Below are 21,665 nucleotides of genomic sequence, written 5' to 3' on the forward strand. Positions count from 1 at the left end.
TCGAAGAACATTCCAGAGAGCTGAGTGCGCAACAATGGGATGAGGTTTGTAATGAGGCGGATGGTAAAATGAGACGGGGAAGCAAGTGGAGCCTCCTCAAAAACCTATTCGCCGACAGCAACAAACCGACCAAGAGCAATGCTCGAATAATGCTCGACAGACTCGTCCACCTGCACACGATTGAAGGCACTAGTCCTCAGGACTTTGCTAACACCCTGGCAGACATATACCTGCCGACAGAAAGCAAATCAGTCCCCTGGGACGACCCGGCATGCGAGTACAAGGGGACACCTCAACGCTCACTGGATCGTCCATTCGAGGTCTCAGAGATTGTGCACGCCCTTCATGGCCTTAACGGCCGCTCGGCCCCTGGTCCAGACGGATTAACTAACAAACTTCTCAGAAACTTAGATAACCAAGCCATACAAATCATTACAAAGAAAATAAACGAGGTATGGACGGCGGGCCGCGTACCGGATGAATGGCGAACTGCCAATATAATTCTCATCCCCAAACCCGGAAAACCGCTCCATGCCGAGAACTTGAGACCAATATCCCTTACTTCATGCCTCGGAAAGGTCGCCGAACATGTCATTCACAATAGAATTGCAGAGCACATCGAAGCAAACAGCCTTTTTCGCCACAATCTCATAGGATTCCGAAAATCACTATCAACACAAGATGCCATGCTCCTTATCAGGAGTGCTGTGATAGACAATAAATCACGGGACGTAAAGGGCATCCTGGCGCTCGACATAACGAAGGCCTTCGATACGGTCAGGCACGAACATATCCTCAACGAAATCTCCAGTTTACATCTCGGAGAAAAATTTCACAACTATGTCAGATCGTTTTTGGCGGACCGTACGGCTACCATAAACATCGGACAAATCAGAAGCCGTAAGCACAAGCTGGGAAACGTCGGCACCCCCCAAGGGTCAGTGCTTTCGCCACTTCTTTTCAACATCGCAATGCACGATCTGGCGAACCGACTCTCGAAAGTTCATGGGGTAGGACACGTGATTTACGCAGATGACATTACCATCTGGTCCACAAGTGGCCCACTAGGCTCCCTGGAGCAGAACCTACAACATGCCCTAGACACCACACAAGCTTTCCTACAAAATACGGGGCTGAAGCTATCTACGAGCAAATCAGAGCTCCTTCTGTGCAAACACGGCCCCAGAAAGGGACAGCTCCTTAGCTCCCTCCCCGTTCACCTACACACCAAGGACGGAGGTAGTATCCCAATATGTAACACAATCAAGGTCCTGGGCATGGTAGTTGGTGCTTACAGCGGTGACAACGCGGAGGCCCTCAAACGTATAGAGAAAAGTGTCTTCAACTTCACCAGGGTATTATCAAGGGTCAACAGTAGAAGGGCTGGTCTGAAAGAGGACAACCTCATGAAAGCATTTCACGCCTTTCTCATCAGCCACGTGACTTACGCCGCCCCCTTCCTCAACTGGAAGAAGACAGAGCTCAACAAAATTGATACATTAATTCGAACAGGATTGAAAAGGGTCCTGAGCCTCCCTCGCAACACTAGTACGGAACGACTCTTACAATTGGGCCTGCATAATACAGCTACCGAACTCTTTGAGGCACAGCGGCATGCACAGATTAGTCGGCTCTCACTCTCAAAGGCGGGCAACGAGATATTGTTTGAAGCCGGTCTTCAGCCTTTCTTCATGCCGCCAGAAAAGTCCCAACTTTGCACACAAGCCATGAAAGCGATAACAGTTGACCCGATTCCCAGAAACATACACCCAACCCACAATGAAGGACGAAGAAAAGCGAGAGCCAAGGCAATACTCGCCAAGATCATGTGCAACGATACGCAGGTCCTCTTCGTTGATGCCGCAAAATATTGGAATCGAGGTGCCTATGCAGTCTCTGTGGTGGACGCCCACGGCTCGCTCGTCAACGCAGCCACGGTAGTTACCAACTTCACCCACGAAGCAGAGGAAATGGCCATTGCGCTAGCCCTTCGAAGCTGCACTGAAGCCTCTGTCATTTACTCGGACTCTAGAACAGCTATAAGAACTTTTTCGGCGGCCCTAGTCTCTTCGAAGGCAGCTGCGGTCGTTAACAGGCTTTTCAACCACGAGACGAAGGAGGAAAACTTTCGGTCTACACACATCGCATGGTTCCCAGCCCACATGGGAAACATTTCCGGCTTTGCTGGCAACCCAAACGAGCGGGCACACACACTGGCGCGAGAGCTCACTTTCCGCGTCAGTGGTTCGCCCCCTCGCTTAAATGCAGCCTGCAGGAACCTCGATTACAAAGACCCACTTGTATCATATCACGAACTCACCTCACATCATAGATTAGAACGTCGAACTTTTCCTCCTCCTCACAGAGATCTGAACAGAGCACAAGCAATCACTTACAGACAATTGCAGACACGTACATACATCACACCAACGACACTAAGCAGGATTAATCCGGACTTTTCCACTGCATGTCCACACTGTGGAAACGAGTATAACAATTTCGACCACATGCTCTGGTTGTGCCCTGCCAACGTGGGTACAGAATTTTCTGACCAGTCCTCCTGGGACTCCGCCCTTCGAAGCACAGAGCTCATCGCCCAGCTCAAGGCTGTCCAGAGGGCCCGGGCCGTCGCCGAGAGACTCTGTCTACCGGTCCCGACCTGGGTGGAGCCGCCGGATTGATGGCGGGGCTTTCGGCACCGCTTTCTTTCCTCTCAGGACCTTAATAAAGTTCATACTCACTCACTTGCCCTCCTCGAAAAAGAGAACATGTTTCTGGGCTGTTAACTTTGGACATTTTGACTCGTGAGAGATTCATCTTGCTTTTCATCTTTATGAGAAAGTGTTGTAGTCCTATTTGTTTTTGCAGCTCTATATTTTCCCGTGTAATAAACACACACACAGTTGTTCCTCAGTTCCATTGTTCCTCAGTGTTGTGCGGTCATTCTTTCTTCGTCCCAATTTAGTGCCATTTTTCCCTCGGTACTAGTAAAGCCAATTTTCCCAAGGTGCACCTCGCGACATCGACACTAGCTTGACGTCAGGCTACAGTACTAATTCTGGCGACATCATACAGGATACTCGCCTGGCCATGGGAACATCACAATTTCTTGCTCCAGCATGTGAAGAGCTCATATCGCGACTTGAGAGTACAGTAGGAACCAAGACTAGTTTTTAATAACATGTTGTAATTACTTTTTCAGGGAGCACTTACACTTATTTTCTAGGATCAGCAGGTCTTGGCTTAACATTTAACGCAACGGTGGTATAGTGTCTAAGGTACTCAGCTGCTGACCCGCAGGTCGCGGGATCAAATCTCGGCTGTGGCTGCTGCATTTCCGATGGAAGCGGAAATGTACGCCCGTGTGCTCAGATTTGGGGGCACGTTAATGAATCCCAGGTGGTCGAAATTTCCGGAGCCCTCCACTACGGCGTCTCTCATAATCATATGGTGGTTTCGGGATGTTAAAGCCCACATATCATTTAACGCAAGAAAACAACAAATTAAACTTTCATGTAACAACCACTTAAAGGGGAACTCCGGCGTTTTTTCAATATTAACTGATTTCAATAAAACTTTAAACATGTGTTTTCATTGGTACCGTGATAATATGTGCCAAATTATGCACCCTAAGTCATTCAGTTTCTTGGAAAACAAATTTTAAAATTAGTAGCCGATTCTGCAATCACACTAGTAAACGCAGGCCACCCTGTGCATGTGACGTAAGGGCCTACTCTTTTTGGAAAACCCTGCATTCCCCGGCAGACAGATGCAACGTGCGCTTTCTTCTATGAGGTGACAACGCTAGCACAGTTCAGTTTTGTCAGCTGTATACAACGTGTTCGTCATCGTTGATGTCGGTCTTACAATATTGAGCAACAAGAAAATCGATTCGGGGCATGTCAGATGCTTCCCGCGCCGGCGGGTCGAAATCAAAAAGCGATGCTTCTGCGCTGAGATAGTAGCTGCAATCATTGCTGAACTTGTCACTAGTAAGTTCAGACGCTCTGGCACAGCTTGCTTCTGCGTCGATATCGCCAACTTGCTTTTCGCGCATCAGAAGAGGAATGTGAGCTATGTGTGCACCCTAGCAAGCCGTGGCGGGGTGTAGCCGATCTCGTGACGTCATCAGCGACGAATTCTCGAGACGTCATCTGATACCCACCATGGATGAGAGCAGCTTCCCATTTTGGTCTTTGTTTTGACTTGTCGCTTATTGCTTAATTAAAATTACTGACGAGTACCTGGGCAAAATTAACCACCTTAGCCTTTGCAGGATTGTCAATACTATTTGAAAACAGCATTATCTCAGTATGGTCGAAAATGCACCGGAGTTCCTTTTTAAGAAAACAAAGCATCTCTTCATAGCAAAGCGGTGTGTTAAAAACTGTTGAAGGGTAATCTATCCTAAATGCAATCAATTCTTCTTTTAGTGCCCTCAAGACAGATGAAGCAGTGGAATAGTAACAAATTTTCCGTGCCAGGGTAACCTAGCAACCTTGCGTACATTTATTAATGGCCAACATTTAACACCAGAAAGCTGTGAAACCACAAAAACATCAATGGTGCCAGAAATAAATGGCTTCTCTTACAAGTTTTCTTTTACTTTGAATTCACGGCCAATGATGCAGGGCACCTTTCGGCACATATGGTGCTAACAACACATTAAGGTGAGAGAATTGTCTGCGCTTTGCAGGCCCAAGGCGTTATGTCTAAAGGATTACTTAGCCAAGCATTATGCAGCTTTTTTGCAATCCCCAAACACAACAGGTGCATATAGTCCAGTGGTGCAGAGGGCACACAGTCTATGGGCAGTGATGTTAATACTGATGCGCCCTGGTGATGGTCAGAGTCAATCTGATGCCTGAAAGAATCATCCGTACGCAAAGTGGATGACGTAGTAGGGAAGCTAAGTCGACTGTTTCTGTATGTACCCTCAGCTGTGCACTTAGGACACCCAGAATAACCTGTATGTCCTTTAATCTGAAACACAAATGATCGTGCTGGGGCATCCAAAACAAAACACTTCAAAGAAACATCAATTAGGTGCCCATGAAAAATCATTCCTTGGAAAAGAAGCTGTTGCAGGTCACTGACAAGTTTGTTGAGAAACTCATTGGCTGAAGCAGGCTTTCCTGGGCCTGCGAAAATTCCAACTACAAAGGGTGGTATTCTTCGATCTTCACGAATTATGCACTGTATGGGCCACAACTGCATGGTGGAGCTTTTGGAAATTGGCAGCCCGTCAATGTTAAAGGCAAGAGAAACATGACTGCCTTCATAACGTGCTTTTGACAAAGCATTCTCGAGGCTTTTCTGTAGCCCAAAGTGGCAGTAATGTCCCGGTACCATTGAACTGACAACAGGTGCACGCTGTGTATCTCTAGGCGTGGCAAGAAGAGTATGAGCGTCGCTAGGCAGAGATGAAGAATCGAAAGTACTGACCTTGAGAATTTTTCGAAGAGCGGACAAAGCTGTATGAGTAACATTTTCTTTGATGACCCAACTGCGCAGTGACACAACAAAATCTTTGTGCTTTGACAATGCATCAGTGGAAGATGAACAAACAGGTACCTCCGGGACTCCGCTTACAGGAGAAGGCACATCGCTGAGTTGCATTGGCGAGCCTTCGGGTTCAGTGTGCGATGCTCTGGTGGACAAACAGGGTGAACATTTTGTAGGCGATGTGTCCGTTGAGTCACTTTCGGTGACGCAAGGCGAACTGCCCTCAGGGGGCGCCGAGCTGCAGCAATCCGCCTGAGTAGCTGCTGATGTAGCCGCAGTGTTTTCGTCAGCCCCAGGCACGCAAATGCTCGCACACTCACTGGCACAGCATGTGTTACTGCATGCGCGTAGTGTACCACACGCACTACTGCATTGTTCGAAGTTTCCGATTCCTTCAGACGTTGACGGCTGGCTGCCGGCTTGAAATCCGAAATCCCGAAATATTGCCTTTGTTTGCAATGACGCTTTCTTGCGCGTGTAAGACTTTTCCTTCGCTTTAGGCATGCTGGCACCTGCGACGGAAGCACATTGTAGTACTCATACGAAGTTCTGAAGTCTTTGACTGTATTCTTAATAAATAAATAAATGTAGCTGTCTTACCTCCGTAGCTGGGGAAGAAAGCACAATCGTATCTGCACTGGCACTACAAGCACGCTGCCATTATCCACAGGACTAACAGAACAAATCCAGTGGCTTGGCTTGACTGGGCGATGGCTCGCCAAACGAAACTTTTTTTTTCTCTGCTGTTTGGATAGATCACCGTCAATATAAACAACGTCGTTAAAGTAGCTTTATAATATTTAACAATTAGGCGGTGTATTACAACCGTTTTTGATGATAATTATTATCAAATAACCTAAATTGGAAACGCCATTTTTGTGACTTGTTTCAGTTTTTGAGAGAGACATTTGCGACGCGGCAGCAGTGTCATCGCTAGCACCGTGTGTATAACCTTCCTCCGTGGTGTACCGCATGTAACTATTACATTTGTCGGGTTGCGCTCGCTCCGTGGCATTTATTTACCTAAAGTATTCTTACACGTGATTTGTAATAAACGTTCAGCAGTGAAAAGTTAGTCTATTCAGTGATAGATTGAGTGTATGGTTTCATTGTATATCTTTTGCTATAGTGGTCAACGAGATAAAAAAATTTAATTGATTTCATGGAACAATTCTTTTTAAAACTGTTGGTCACTTTCGACTGACAAAAACTAGTAAGATAAGTGCACGATATACTACAAGCAATGCACAGTATACAACATAAATTATACGAGCACATATATTATATATTTTTAACCCTGACAAAAAGTGCACATGCCCTAAAAAACCCTGAACTAGATGCTATATTTTTTTTACGTTTCAAAATAGGATTGATATGTGGGGTTAACGTCCCAAAACCACCATATGATTATGAGAGACGCCTACGTAGTGGTGGGTTCCGGAAATTTCTACCACCTGGGGATCTTTAACGTGACCCAAATCAGAGCACACGGGCCGACATTTCTGCCTCCATCGGAAATGCAGTCGCCGCCGCCGGGATTTGATCCCGCGACCTTTACGTTTCAAATAACCGTCGCATTCAGTTCAGAATGCCGTGAAAATTAAAAAAACAATACCTCATCCTTGAAGGGCTTTCTGGTTTCCCCAGCGTGTGTGTTGGCCTGGGAATCGGCATGCGAGTCAGCTCATGCCATCCACGGAAACTGTCTGCTCACAGATACACACATTCGCCACTACTCCGGCCACTATACAAGGAGATATGAGCTCTAGATCTGAAAGCAGATCACTTGTGGATCACCATACGCAATTAAAGCCCCACTATTATCACAAGATTTAGAAAATTTCTGATGACTGCGAGCATAGGATATGCTCATGCACTGCAGTACACCAAAGCTAATTTCAATTCTCATGTGTTCTTTGGGGCCCTTTGATGGATAGCCAGTGGACATTCGCAACTGGCTGTCCGACTGAAATCCTGTTCGGATATCCACCAGAAAGCCACCTAGTACATCCCGTCAATGGACCTTCCTTGTACGTCCAGCGAATGTCCGTGCTGTGTCCGCTCTGGATATCCGAATTTTTCGACCTTTGGATTCATAGCGGACAGCCGACGGATATCCGTGGTTACTTGGGACATCAGCACCGCCGCATTTAAATCTCCTGAAATTAGTGAGGGTCCCTGGTCACTGCGGATTACAATAAATGAATTGACAGATGCTTTGGCACGAGCATCACTTAATGGACCAGTAATTTCAGTACTTCTCAAATTGGAATACTTATCAGGGGTTAGATATAGAAAATTCGCTGTTTTTACAGACAGCTTAGAAAATATCACACAATGGACAGATTATCAGCATCTCAAATTTCCATGGAAAGCCCAGTGGCGTCCGTCAAAAAAACTTGAAATTATCATCTCCGAATTCCGGTGCCCTGTCCCCCCCTCCCCCATTAAACTTTTATTTACACAGAGCGGGTCTGACACTTTGCCCCCTTTGTTCGTTTTGCAAAACAGAAACTATTGAACATTATTTTGGCTCATGTCGGAACTGTGCAGTAATTAGGAAAAGACTTCTAGATATTCCATTTGGAAAGCTAGGTTTAAATTTAACCACAGAAAATGTTCTAAATTTTGGTGCCTCTGCTTTGGGAAATTGCCACAGAGATGCATTCGATGCGGTGTGTAATTTTATTCAAGACTAAACGTTTTTCAACATAAAGCCCTTAGTACCAGATATTAAAAAAAAATAGCGGGACGAGAAGTAATTTTCAAATCTGGATAAATCCGTGACATACCAAATTAATCAGTTTTGGCAAAACGAGCTATCTGGTCGGCTCCCAAAATCAAGGTATAGCTATTAGTGTCTACTTTTTTGTTGATTTTTCTTCTCACTATCTGAATCTTTGGTTTCTTTCTTTTGTTTAATATACTGTTTTCATTCTACAACTTTGTTTTTGTTGTAAGAAATAGTGCAGTTATCATTCATATGAGACTATATGTTCTCTTGCCTCGCCGCAGTGGTCTAGTGGCTAAGGTACTCGGCTGCTGACTCGCAGGTTGCGGGATCGAATCCCGGCTGCGGCGGCTGCATTTCCGATGGAGGCGGAAATGTTGTTAGGCCCGTGTGCTCAGATTTGGGTGCACGTTAAAGAACACCAGGTGGTCGAAATTTCCGGAGCCCTCCACTACGGCGTCTCTCATAATCATATGGTGGTTTTGGAACGTTAAACTCCATATATCAATCAATATGTTCTCTTGGCCAGTCCCCCCTGTGTGGGTATCAGCCATGGATTATAGGCTACAAACAAACAAGAAGACTGCGGCTTTTCTACGGATTTGAGTGCCTGCCCTGACACACCTGAGCTTTCCAGGCCATTCGGGACATCGTCATCGTCAGAGACATCGTTCTTATCAAGCAACAAAAGCGGCAACAGCGAACGTCAGTGGTTTAGTGGGCGTGGAGGCAGCACAACTGTGGCAATGGCTTACGAGCTTCGCTTTCACGTTATACAGGTTGTCTTGGTCTGGCTGCCGCTTGTGGTTCACTCCATAAGGCCGGTTGACACCCCTGCCAAACAGCTGCAGTTTCCAGAAGACTGCGGCTTTTCTACGGATCCGAGTGCCTGCGCTGACACACCTGATCTTTCCAGGCCATTCGGGACATCGTCATCGTCAGAAACATCGTTCTTATCAAGCAACAAAAGCGGCAACAGCGAACGTCAGTGGTTTAGTGGGCGTGGAGGCAGCACAACTGTGGCAATGGCTTACGAGCTTCGCTTTCACGTTATACAGGTTGGTGAAACCGATTCATTATATGCTAAGAAGACAAGTAACCGTTGTTTACTGCTGCTTCCACGGCCACAGGTGTTATACGTCTTGTCGCGAGAGTGTACTAACGCCCTTTGCTCGCTACTCTTGTGTTGCGGTGACGTTGAAGCAAACCCAGGGCCTCCAAAAAAGACCCCTGGGCCACTAGATGATGTCGAGAACAACACAGCTTCTTCTGATGCGCGTCATAAAGAAGTTATGGCAATGCTTTCTAAGATAAGCGCCCGCTGTGATTCATCTGCCGTTGAGCAGTCCAATTTGGCAAAGGCGATCGACGAGGTGAAAGCCAACCAGCAACTTGTGGCGAGCAAATCATGCGAGATTGAAAGGCGGCTTTCGACGGTTGAACTGCGGACTAACTCGGTTGCGGACATTGAGAAGGAATTGCAGGTCGCGAATGAAGCTATCGGCAGCATCACTCAAACAAATGACGCATTGGTGTCCCGTCTAAACGACCTCGAGGACAGAGCCTGAAGGTGCAACTTAGTGTTTTTCGGTATGCCCAATAAAAATGAGACCTGGCAAGCTACTGAAGAGGCACTTACCAACTTGCTCTCTAGTAGCCTAGGCGCCGAGTTCGACCCGAATGCAGTAGAAAAGGCCTATCGTTTAGGTGGTCCATATATACGCGAGAAAACTCGACCAGTGATAGTAAAATTTGCAAGCCTTAAAGCAAAAGAACTTGTGCTGGCACGTCGATCGAAGTTGAGAAGTCATAAAGTCTCTGTATCGGAGGACTACTGTCAGGCTACAAGATGCACAATTATGCAAAATCATTGCCTGGCCGACCCGCTTTTCAGCTTCGTTACGACAAGCTCGTTGTTAACCACAGAAACTATTGTTACGATGCTTCCGCGGGCATTGTTCGCGAGACTACTGCGCATTCTCGCAGTAATGGCAGCGAATCCCGCATCGAAAATGGGGCGCACTCAACTTCCGATCACAGCCATGGCCTTCACGCACGTTTATTGCCTGATGCCGCACTTTTGTCATGTGCGCGGACATCTAATGCCTCCTCATAACAATCGGCAAGGGGAAGTGGCAGTATCGTATCACGTCCTATTTCGGTGCTCTACACGAACATCCGTAGTATAATGGGAAAGCGGGATGCTTTTGGCGCTTTTATCGATTCTTGTGAAGCCGACGTGATTGCCGTGACCGAGACTTGGTTGAATGCTCACGTTTGCGATAACGAAATTTTTACTACTTCCAAATCGTTGAACATTTACCGCCGCGATAGAGATGGAAGACAAGTTGGTGGTACTTTGCTTGCCATTTCGAAGCGTTTCAAGTCCTTTCTTATAAACGTGATGTCTACATTGGAAGTGATATGGTGTGGGTTGGTTGTGAATAATAAAACGCTTGTTCTTGGCGTCTGTTACCGCCCTCCAGATACAGACATCAGCTTTGTTCAGGAGTTTCACGATAACATTAATGAAATTACAATGCGGTACCCATCTTCTTCGATAACTATTCTCGGTGACTTCAACTATCCTACCATAATGTGGGCGTCATCGTTACCAGAAGTCGTACCATTTTCTTCAAATGGTCAATGTTTTCTCGATACTTGCAACCTGTTTAATTTTACGCAGATGGTGAATAACCCAACTCGCGTCACCAATTCTACATCGCACATTCTTGACTTGATTCTTACAACAATGCCCGACAACATTCATGCACTAAACTCACTTCCTGGTCTCAGCGATCACTGTCTGCTACATTCTTACATACGCAACAGCATGCCAACAGCTACTAAGAAACGTAAGGTTATCTATAACTACAATGCTGCAAACTTTGAGGCAATCAACAACGAACTCTCTCTATTTTACGACACTTATTTACATGACTTTGATAATAGAACAGTGCAGGAAAACTGGGATCTGTTTGTTAACAAAATCTACGAACTTACTCGTACCTTTGTTCCCTTAAAGTCTATACCTGTGAGCTCTTGCTCACCCTGGTACAATGCATACCTAAAGCGACTTTCTAACAAAAAGAAACACTTGTTTCGTGCTGCGAAACTCCAGAGTACGGAGAAACGCTGGCGCTCCTACGAGAGTGCTGCGCGAGTTTACACGTCAGCAGTTTCGGATGCTAAGGCTAACTTTCTATCTAACACTCTGCCATCAATGCTTGAAAGCAACCCTAGAAAGTTTTGGAAAACTATTACAAATACCAACGACAGTGAAATCGTACTTGTTGACTCGTACGGCCTTCCTGTGTCGTCCGAGATGTGTGCAGCACGCCTGAACGAAAATTTTGTCCGGAACTTTTCAGGGTCGTCCACTTCTGCTACCGTCTCTTTACCAGCGCGCAACTATCCATCAACGTCTGTTATAGTGACTGAGGCCCATGGAATTGTAAAACTAATTGAATCACTCAGAATATCCTCTGCTTGTGGTGTTGACAACATAAATGCAAGAATCCTTAAAGAAACTAAGCATGCCTCATCTATGTTCCTGTGTAAAATATTCCAACAGTCTTTGAATGAAGGTGTGGTGCCACGCGTTTGGAAAGAGGCAAAGGTGGTTCCGCTACACAAATCAGGAAACAAGCATTCTGTTACTAATTACCGACCTATTTCACTTACTTCTATACCATGCAAACTTTTGGAGCACATAATTTTCTCTTACTTGGTCAACTTTCTAGAATCAAAATCGTTCTTTAGCATGTCACAGCATGGATTTAGGAAGTCATTCTCATGTGAAACACAGTTGCTTTGTTTTACCCATTCGTTACATATCATTCTAGATCGGAGTTCACTGGTCGACTGCATTTTTTAAGATTTTTCGAAGGCTTTTGACAAGATTAATCATCACCTACTACTATATAAGCTTAGGACCCTTAATATTGATGGCGGCATTCTTGCTTGGATCGAGTTTTTCTTAATTGATCGCTCACAATTCGTTGTTGCTAACAACTACCGCTCACCCTCTTCTCCCGTTACTTCTGGTGTGCCCCAGGGTTCTGTGTTGGGCCCTTTACTATTCCTTATTTATATTAACGATTTACCCGATGTTGTAACTTCTTCGATTCACCTTTTCGCCGATGACTGCGTTGTTTACCGAGAAATCTCATCTAACTCTGACGCTAGTTCTTTGCAAAGTGACATTAATAATATTGCTAGCTGGTGTAGAACTTGGCACATGGACCTCAACACTAACAAATGTAAAGTTTTACGTATCTCACGAACTACCAGACCCCCTGTTAGCTACATCTTAAATGACGTTGATCTAGAGTCTGTAGCTTCGTATAAATACTTGGGGATTCATATAACATCTGACTTGAACTGGAAACATCATATTACCTATGTTATTAACAATAGCAACTTTAGCCGTGCCCCTGAAGCTGTGAAACTAACCATGTATAAAACACTAGTTCGTCCAAAACTTGAATATGCATGCTCCATTTGGGATCCTTTTCAACTGAACTTGACTCACTCGCTTCAAATGGTACAGAATAACGCAGCACGCTTCATTCTATCTAACTACCATCGCACTAGCAGTATTACGTCAATGAAACAGAGCCTTTCACTACAGTCACTTGAATCACGTCGCAAAGCATCTCGTCTCGTACTTTTTCACACGATATTCAATCATCCACTTTTGAAAGCTCAGTTCATTACCACTCCTACCTATTACTCCGCTCGTTTGGATCATCAACATAAGGTACACGTCATTAGCTGCCGCACTAACACTTTTCATCATTCCTTCGTCCCACGCACATCCAACGACTGGAACTACCTTCCCTCAGACATGGTTTCTATTTCAAGTCACGACTTGTTCTCATCTACACTACAGAATTACTTACGTGATGACACGTGAAGTGTATATTGTACATATATATTTTTGTACTCTGTTTGCCCCATTCTGATGATACTTACACGTACATTCATTGTACTGCCTAACATCGAAATTTCATGTTTTGTAATTTTTATTATTTTGATGTTACTATGTTTTCTCTTGGTTATAGTTTTTTTTTCTATACCCCACTCCCCTCTGTAAAGCTATGTGCGATTGAGGGTAAAATAAATGAAATGAAATGAAAACAAATGACACCATTATTACCCGATCATCAACCTTGCCCTGCTAATAAACACCCTTCAACTTTAACCGTAACAATTTTGTGGTGGAGGGGCGGGGTAATCGCCCAAGACGACGGAGCCACTGCCGCTAGGTTCTCAATGAAGCGGACGCCTCGAGCGACTGCCTCCAACATTACGGGAACTTGCAATGTCGAACAACAATGACCTACAATCATCTTCAGCTCCTCCGACACGGACACCTGGTGCCTGGATGCGTCAGTTGGAGCCGCGTCCTTTCTCAGGGAAAGCCAGCGAGGACGTAGAAGAGTGGCTCACACACTGTGTGAGCCACTCTTCTGTGTGAGCAAGTGCAACTGTTGGGATGCTACGGCTCTGCTAGAGTATGTTGCTCTCTTTCTGACAGACACTGCTCTTGTGTGGTTCGAGAACCGCGAAAAGTTGCTAACAACCTAGGATCGCTTCGCTATCCAACTCACAGAGTGCTTCGGGGATTCCACTGCGAAAAGAAAGCGAGCCGAGCAGACATTACTTCAGCGTGCTCAAGTGCCAGGTGGGACTTGTACCACGTACATTGAGACGATCCTAAAGTCGTGTCAGACAGCTAATCCTCGTATGAACGAAGAGGACAAAGTTGGGCATCTTATGAAAGGTATTGCCGAAGACGTGTATACCTACTTGATTGGCAAGGAGAGTCTCAATTCGGTAGCTGACGTGATCAATCATTGCCGCACGTTTGAGACCTTGAAGCTACACCGTATCACATCAAAGTTCGGCAGGTTGTTGCGACGGTTGCAGGCATTGAGGACAGCTACAGTATCCATTGGGACCTTGCGACCATTGTGAGGCAAGTTGTCCGTGAGGAACTCGAGCGACACAAGAAATCGGTGAACGCCGTGAAGGTCGAACAGTTCGGTTGCATTTTTAATCAACCTCGCGAAGCTGCACGGGTGGTTTATTCGCTGTCCGCCATGCCAGGAGTTGCAGACAGTCGAACCGATCCCCTACAACAGCACCACCATACCTTTTCTGGCGATGTGACGCATGACCAACCCGCTTATCGGGGTACTACCACGAATCGGCACTTGGAAGATTGTGTCTACTACTTGCAGCGTCCGAGGGCGACTTATCCCGAAGTCTACATCGTCAGTCCCCCTTCACCTATTTGCTGCAGCTGCGGTGCCATAGGACACATCTCTAGTTTTTGTCGCCGTCGCCGCCAGACAAGGTATGGCCCACCGCCGACTTGGTCTAACTTTGAAGGCGTCAACGATGATCATTGGCCAACAGAACATCGTGCAACAAACGCTACACGCTCGCCACCCAGGAATTCCTTCCACCACTCTAAGAAGAAGAGTGACACGCCAGCATCAGACCGTAGCCTGACGCCACTAACCAGTCAGTCGCTTATGCCGTTCACCATCTCCACGGCGACGACCTACGCCACCATCTCTATCGAGAAACAGCCGGCGCGGCCGATGGAGATAAGGTCGCTGGCCAATCTTCGTCTCTGCAAACTGCTCCTCTTCCTATTATGATGTCCCGAAACAAAGTGTGTGTGTTGATAGTGTGCTTACAAATGTTCCGTCTCCGCAAACTGCTCCTCTTCCTATTATGATGCCCCGAAACAAAGTGTGTGTGTTGATAGTGTGCTTGCAACTGCATAAGTGGATACTGGTGCTACGGTTTCCGTCATGAGTGCCACATTCAAGGAAAGGCTTGGTCGGAAGGTTATGTTCCCGTGGAATGGTGGTGTGACGTTTCGTGGTGTCAGTGGAGAGTGCCTCGTTCCTCTAGGTAATTGTGTTGCAAGTGTTTTGTTTGGTGCTGAATATCTCGTCACGGAGTTTTTGGTAGTACCACCGTGCACTGATGATGTGATTCTTGGTATCGACTTTCTTCAGGATTTTGGTGCTTCAGTTAATTTTGGCACAGGTGAAATTGCGGTGAATAATGCGCTTTTGTCTACGCTTGCTGAGACATGTTTATCGGGCAAAAAGTGTTTCGTCAAGTCAAATAATTCTCTTTTAGCGATGTGGTCTCTATTACGTGTTCCTCTTAATCTTGCTGTTGTCGATCTTTCACCGTTTGACGCGCAAATTCAACCACTTGCGACAGGTTGAGTGAAAAATAATGTACTTGTGCCTCGTTCTCTCGTGACGGTTGTGAATGGCGCCTCAAGCTTATGGGCTTTCAATTGTTCTGTGGTGCGTGCTATTTTTCCGTGTGATATGAAGCTTGCAGACTTCGACGAAATCACGTACGGCACTATCACAGTTTTAAGCGAACAGCAGCAGTGTGAAAAAAGTGACCCCCAGAGAATCAGTTCTGAAGAACAGATCTTAAGAATGATCAGCAAGTCGCTACCCTCACATGAACGCCATGATCTCGCACAAGTCCTTATGACACATCTTTCGGTGTTAGATTTCATACAAAATGACACGAAGACTTCAATACGGCGTTCTCGTGCTCATCACAGAATTGACACCGGATCTGCACACCCCGTTCGTCAAAAACCTTACCGTGTGTCGTCGACAGAAAGGGCAGTGATCGCTGAACAGGTCACCGACATGTTACGGAAAGGTGTTGTCCAAGGATCAATCAATCAATCAATCAATCAATGAAGCTTTATTTTCATAAATAGATATATGCAATTACAGGGATTATTTGGACCGATAGCCTAAAGTGGCTAGTGGACGGTCCAATACAATGTGCAACATAAAAAAGTGTACAGGTCAGCTCTGAGGTAACAACATAAAAAAAACAATCATGTGATACAGATAACACAGTAATACATTTTTTCTTGCAGATATGCATACTTATTAGCTTGCAGCTAGTTTCTATACATAGGCACTTATTAAAAAAATACAATGAAAATCGAATCACACACACATGCTTACATGTCTTGACTCCACAGAAAAAATGATTTACATGCCATGCTGAAATTACGTGCCGTTTTAATCTCTAGGGGGACCGTGTTCCATATTTTTGTTCCACTAAACTGTATCAGTCTTTCTCCGTAAACATTAAAACATTTGGGCAGATTGAAATTACCATTCGAAGCATGTCGCGTATTGCGTTTAGGAATTGAAAAAAGATCAGCAGGCAAAGGTGAATTTCTATTAATTATGTTATTTACTGAAACAGCAATTTTGTAGTCACGCAACATCGGAACTGAGAGAATGCGTTGTGATTGGAAAATATTACTTACTGATTCACCTTGGCTTATGATTTTCAGTGTACGCTTTTGAAGTCGCTCAAGAGTTTTCAGATAACTGTTGTACGTCACACCCCACGATTCCAGACAGTAACCTATGTGACAATGACACAATGAAAAGTAGAGTGTGCGGAGAATAGCTTGTGGAAATATTGGCGAGCTTTTATTAGAGAATAGCAGCCATAGGCTAGCTTTGCGCACACACTTTGTACTTGCTCATGCCAGTGTAAGTGTTCATCAAAAGTGACGCCTAAATATTTAAAACAAGGAACTTGTTGAATAGGAGTGTTGTTTATTGTTAGGTTAAGAGATTCAGCGTCAATATGTTTCCTACGAGAGTGAAACACCATATACTTTGTTTTAGTACAGTTAACAGTCAGCTGATTCCTGGCAAACCATTCCGAAATGTTCGATAAATCGGTCATCGCGTCATTTTGTAAATCTGCTAAGGAGTGTCCTGTGAAAACTAAAACAGTGTCGTCCGCGTACATCAGTGCCCTTGACCTTTGTAGGGATCGCGGGACATCATTAATATAAAGAGAGATCATCTAGTCCGTGGACAGAGCCTGTGATCTTAGTAAAGAAGAAGGATGGATCATGGCGGTTTTGCGTTGACTATAGAAAACTAAATACGGTAACCGAAAAGGATGTGTATCTGCTTCCTAGAATTGATAAGGTCATTGATTGCCTGCATTCTGCTGCCTACTTTTCGTCACTGGACTTGGGATCAGGGTAATAGCAAATACTCATGCACCCAAACGAGAAAGAGAAAACGGCCTTTATGAATTTAATGTTATGCCGCTGGAGAACACTATCACTGAAGAACACGCGTCCCTCAGTGGTAGTATTCAGTTTCTGTGTGACAGTTTCGACTCTATCAAAACAAAGCAGGATGAATTGAAACGAGCTAACAAGGAACTAGTTGCGCAAAATGAGGCACTGACTAGAAGGGTTGCGGAGTTGGAGCAATACTCGAGGCTCAATAATGTTGAAATCAAGGGCGTTCCGGTCACTCAGGGTGAGGACTGTGCGGCCATTGTGATGCAGATTGGCGAAGCTATTCAATGTCCTGTCACGCTCAGCAACTTTGACACAGTTCATCGCGTTTCAACGAAATCAGATGAAAAGAACATTGTTGCACGTTTCTGCTGCCGTGAAAAGAAAAACGACTTTGTTCGCAAAGCGCGTAAGACCCGTCCGAACACTTCTGATGTTGGCTTCTCCGGTAGCTCAAGTAAAGCAATCTATGCCAATGATCACCTGTCTCCAGAGAACAAAAGATTGTTTGCTAAGGCCCTAACTCTGAAAAAAGCGCACAAATGGCAATTTCTGTGGACAGAGAATTGCCAGATCAAGGCGCGGAAGTCTGGTGATGGCAGAGTATATCGCATTATCAAAGACAGTGATCTTAGCATCTTTTCATAGCCACTGAGTCCTACGCCCATTTTCGTGCTGAACACTCGTTCACTTTCATCTTATCATGGCTTTGCTATCTCCTGACGAGGCTAAACATATGCTAGATAATAGTAATCGCTCCTTGGTTCATTTCAACGTTGCGTAGCCTGCGCAAAAATTCGGATAATATTTATAACTTTATAGATTCACTCGCGCATTCTTTCTCCATCATTTGCATCTCTGAAACATGGCTCTGCACTTATGATGTCAATCTGTTCGGCTCGTCATCGTACGAAGCTGAGTACTGTGACCGTTGTTCAGACAGCTATGGCGGCTCAGCAATATTTATCGCCCCAGATCTGTCCTACACCCGCCGACAAGATCTTTCCTTAGGCATCTCGCATTGCGAATCCGTGTGGATTGTATTAGATAATTCTTTTTTAAACGATAATAACAACGTTATTCTGGGGTATATTTACCGTTCCCCTTCTTCGAATATGAGGGATTTCATTTCTCGCCTGGATACCATTCTGCATCAGTTATCATCTGAAGGCAAGCGCGTTGTCCTAGTTGGAGACATCAACATCAACTTGCTTAACACAGACAATTGTGCATGCACAGAATATAATGACTGCTTCAGTGGATACGGTTTTGAGTCTCTCATTTCATCTCCTACTAGATGTCCTATTTCTGGTGCTGCTTCATTGCTTGATCATGCCATCTGTAATTTCTCGCCCTCTCCCTCTGCAGGAGTAATTGATGTGAACATCACTGATCACTATCCCATATTTCTTGCTTTCAACGTCATGAAGCCATTTGATCCACCCACGCGTGTTACTTCCGTACTTGACCAGGAATTGTTTTTCAATGCCATTATTAAAACTGATTGGTCTAGTATTACGTCCTTATGCAATGAAGACCAGGCATTCAACAAGTTTTCTTCCCTTTTCCTTAAAGCCGTAGAAGAATGTACTAATACAGTCAAATTTAAAAAGAGGTACAAATATCCTAAGAACCCATGGTTATCTGAGCGACTGCTAAAAAGTATGCCTAAAAAAGATAACCGGTACAGGGAAGTAAAAAAACAACCATTTAACACTGCTTTAGCTTCACGCTATAAAAGATGCTCGAATGTTCTTTCGTGTCTCTTGAAAAATACCAAGAAAAAAATATTATGATGACCAAATATCTAGTGAAAACAACTCTAAAAGACAATGGCAGCTCTTAAACGATTTTCTAAATCGATCAATACATAGTTCACCTTTGCAGAAAGTCGTATATAAAGGCGTTACACATGATAACCCTGAAAGTGTTGCTGATGCTTTCAGTAATTATTTTTTCAAAATTTTTAGTGAAAAACATAGCAGTTCTTGTTGTAATCTACAACGTTCTAATCATTCTTTTTTCCTTTTCCCCGTGAGCCCTGATGATGTTTCTACAGCAATCAAAAGTCTCAAAGAAACCGGCCCTGGTATAAATAAAATCTCAGCACGACACTTAAAACTTGCAGTAGACATTATTTCTGAACTGCTTTCTATAATTATAAACCTTGCGTTCAAGCATGGCAGTTTCCCTACTTCTCTAAAAATAGCTAAAGTCCTTCCGATCTTTAAAAAGGGTGACAAGCAATCTATTTCTAACTATTCCCCCATCTGTATTCTTTCTTCCCTGAGCAAAGTCATCGAAAAATTGTTAATAACTCGGCTAAACAAATACCTTAATAAATTTAATATACTGAAGCCCTGTCAATTTGGCTTTCGCGCTGGAAGTTCTACTAACCTTGCTATTCTTTCCCTATCAGACTTCATTAAACACTCCATAGACACAGGATTTGTAGTAGGGTCTGTTTTCCTAGGCTTCACAAAGGCATTCGATACCATTAATCATGTCATATTATCCAAGAAACTCGAATCATATGGTATTACAGGTCCATCCCTCAAATTTTTAAACAGTTACCTCCTTAACAGAAAGCATACTGTTTACATATCGGGCTCATTTTCTTCTACTAAAACAATAAATCAAGGGGTTCCTCAAGGGTCATTACTGGGTCCGTTACTTTTTTTTACTTTACATTATAGACCTTCCTGACATTATACACATGGCTCACTGCGTTTTATATGCTGATGATACTACCATTTCCATTGCTGATAGACGTATTGACGTCACTAATAAATTAAATGCTGTACTTTGTAGCGTGTCTAAATGGTGCCAGGAAAATTTCCTAATTATTAATCCAAATAAATCTAAGTTTATGGTTTTTAGATCAGCTCAATGCAAGTTAACTTCCTCACCACAGCTCACAGTTGACTCTCATGTGATTAATATCAGCGACAGTGTATCTTTTCTTGGCGTTTACCTCGACGCTAACCTTAACTTCACTCTCCATATTGCTCACATTGGAAAAACGGCAGCACTCGGCATTCGCGCATTACTCAAAGCTAGCTCATACTTTTATCATAAAGCACTCCTTTCACTTTACTTCGCATTCATTCATTCTCATATCACTTATGGCATCGCATCATGGGGGAATACTTACCAGTGTCATGTTTCATCCGTACAACATTTACAAAATCGAGCTATTTGCGCTATTTTTAACTGTTCTCGCGACAGTAGCACCGCTCCCCTTCTTCAAAGCAATAAAATATTAACTTTTAGCTATCTATTCAGGTTTAATCTAATTATGTTTCGGCATAAACAAATAAGAAATCAACTTTCTACTAATTTCATTGATCCTAAGATGTTAGTTAATACTAACACAACCAGGTTTGCGGCTAATAATAACTTTTTACTTCCTAAGGTTCGTACTAACTATGGTAAATCATCTTCTCTCTTCTGTACCATCACCATATGGAATAATTTGCCCAGTTCGCTAAAATGCAAAGTTCATTTATTTTCATTTAAAAGCGCATTAAAAGAGTACCTGTTAAATAGTTGATCTATCTTCTTTGTGTTGTTTTATGCTGTATTATTTGTTTTTTTGATTCCATGCCTTTTTGTTTTCATACTGCTTTATATATTTTTGTTTCCACGATTGTAACAGCTGCTTGTGCTTTTATTATTTGTAATCATCACCGAGGGTCCCGTTGCAGTCTTGTACTTTGGGACCCTCATCTGTATATTTTACTCCCTGTAACATCCTTTTCTGACATGATAATAAACTGATTGATTGATTGAGACCGCCAAGTGGCGCCGTTTTGTTTGGCTGGTCGCATACAGTGCTCCGCTTTCAAGTGTTCTTGGTCCGTTACCGGGCCCCGCCCGTGTCTGGACAAGCTCACTATTTCTTCTAGAAGACTTCAGGGACACGCCAACACCATCCGGGCCCCGGTCCGACTCCAGGCTGGCCCTCCAGGCCCCTTCAAAAGTACCAAGCAGCGCGGCGCCGTGCTAACCCTAACGTGCCGCGCCTGGGCCTCCAAGATGCAGCGTCCCGCCCGGCACTCGACACCAACGACAACTGACGCCCAGTCGGTAAGCCTAGCCTCCTCCGGTCGTACCGCTAATAGAGCCGTGCCTCCGCTGTCAACATCTGGCAATGGCACCAGCCCCAGGCCGACAACAATACAGCAACAGGCAAGCCCGCCGTTGCTCCTACCCTAGCTAAAGCTCTCGCTCAAGGGACTCCATCTGATGTGTTTGAAAATTTAAAATCTCTGTATCTCCCACCCCCCCTCACACCTT

General features: G+C 44.5%; 1 protein-coding gene and 1 long non-coding RNA gene across 7 annotated transcripts in view; one reads left to right on the forward strand and one right to left on the reverse strand.

Annotated features, from left to right (window-relative positions):
* Positions 1-2,855: 2,855 nt before the first annotated feature.
* On the reverse strand, positions 2,856-7,631 carry LOC142784962 (uncharacterized). The gene is made up of 2 exons (XR_012888784.1): positions 6,106-7,631; positions 2,856-6,017 (listed from the first exon to the last, which is right to left on the reverse strand). It is a non-coding gene; the product is annotated as an uncharacterized LOC142784962 (long non-coding RNA).
* A 925-nt stretch (positions 7,632-8,556) lies between these two features.
* LOC119166668 (uncharacterized) overlaps positions 8,557-21,665 on the forward strand; it is a 142,710-nt gene continuing 129,601 nt past the window's right edge. For 2 of the 6 annotated variants that reach the window (XM_075883376.1, XM_075883378.1), the window contains exons 1-2: positions 8,557-9,294; positions 21,201-21,455. In XM_075883376.1, coding sequence (XP_075739491.1) covers positions 8,983-9,294; positions 21,201-21,455 — 567 coding nt within the window. In that variant the 5' untranslated portion in view covers positions 8,557-8,982. Of the gene's footprint in view, positions 9,295-21,200; positions 21,558-21,665 lie in introns of all 6 variants that reach the window. The other 4 variants (XM_075883373.1, XM_075883374.1, XM_075883375.1 and 1 more) reach the window with 3 other exon arrangements.

This window comes from Rhipicephalus microplus, unplaced genomic scaffold (assembly GCF_043290135.1).
Source record: "Rhipicephalus microplus isolate Deutch F79 unplaced genomic scaffold, USDA_Rmic scaffold_16, whole genome shotgun sequence".
Classification (NCBI taxonomy): domain Eukaryota; kingdom Metazoa; phylum Arthropoda; class Arachnida; order Ixodida; family Ixodidae; genus Rhipicephalus; species Rhipicephalus microplus.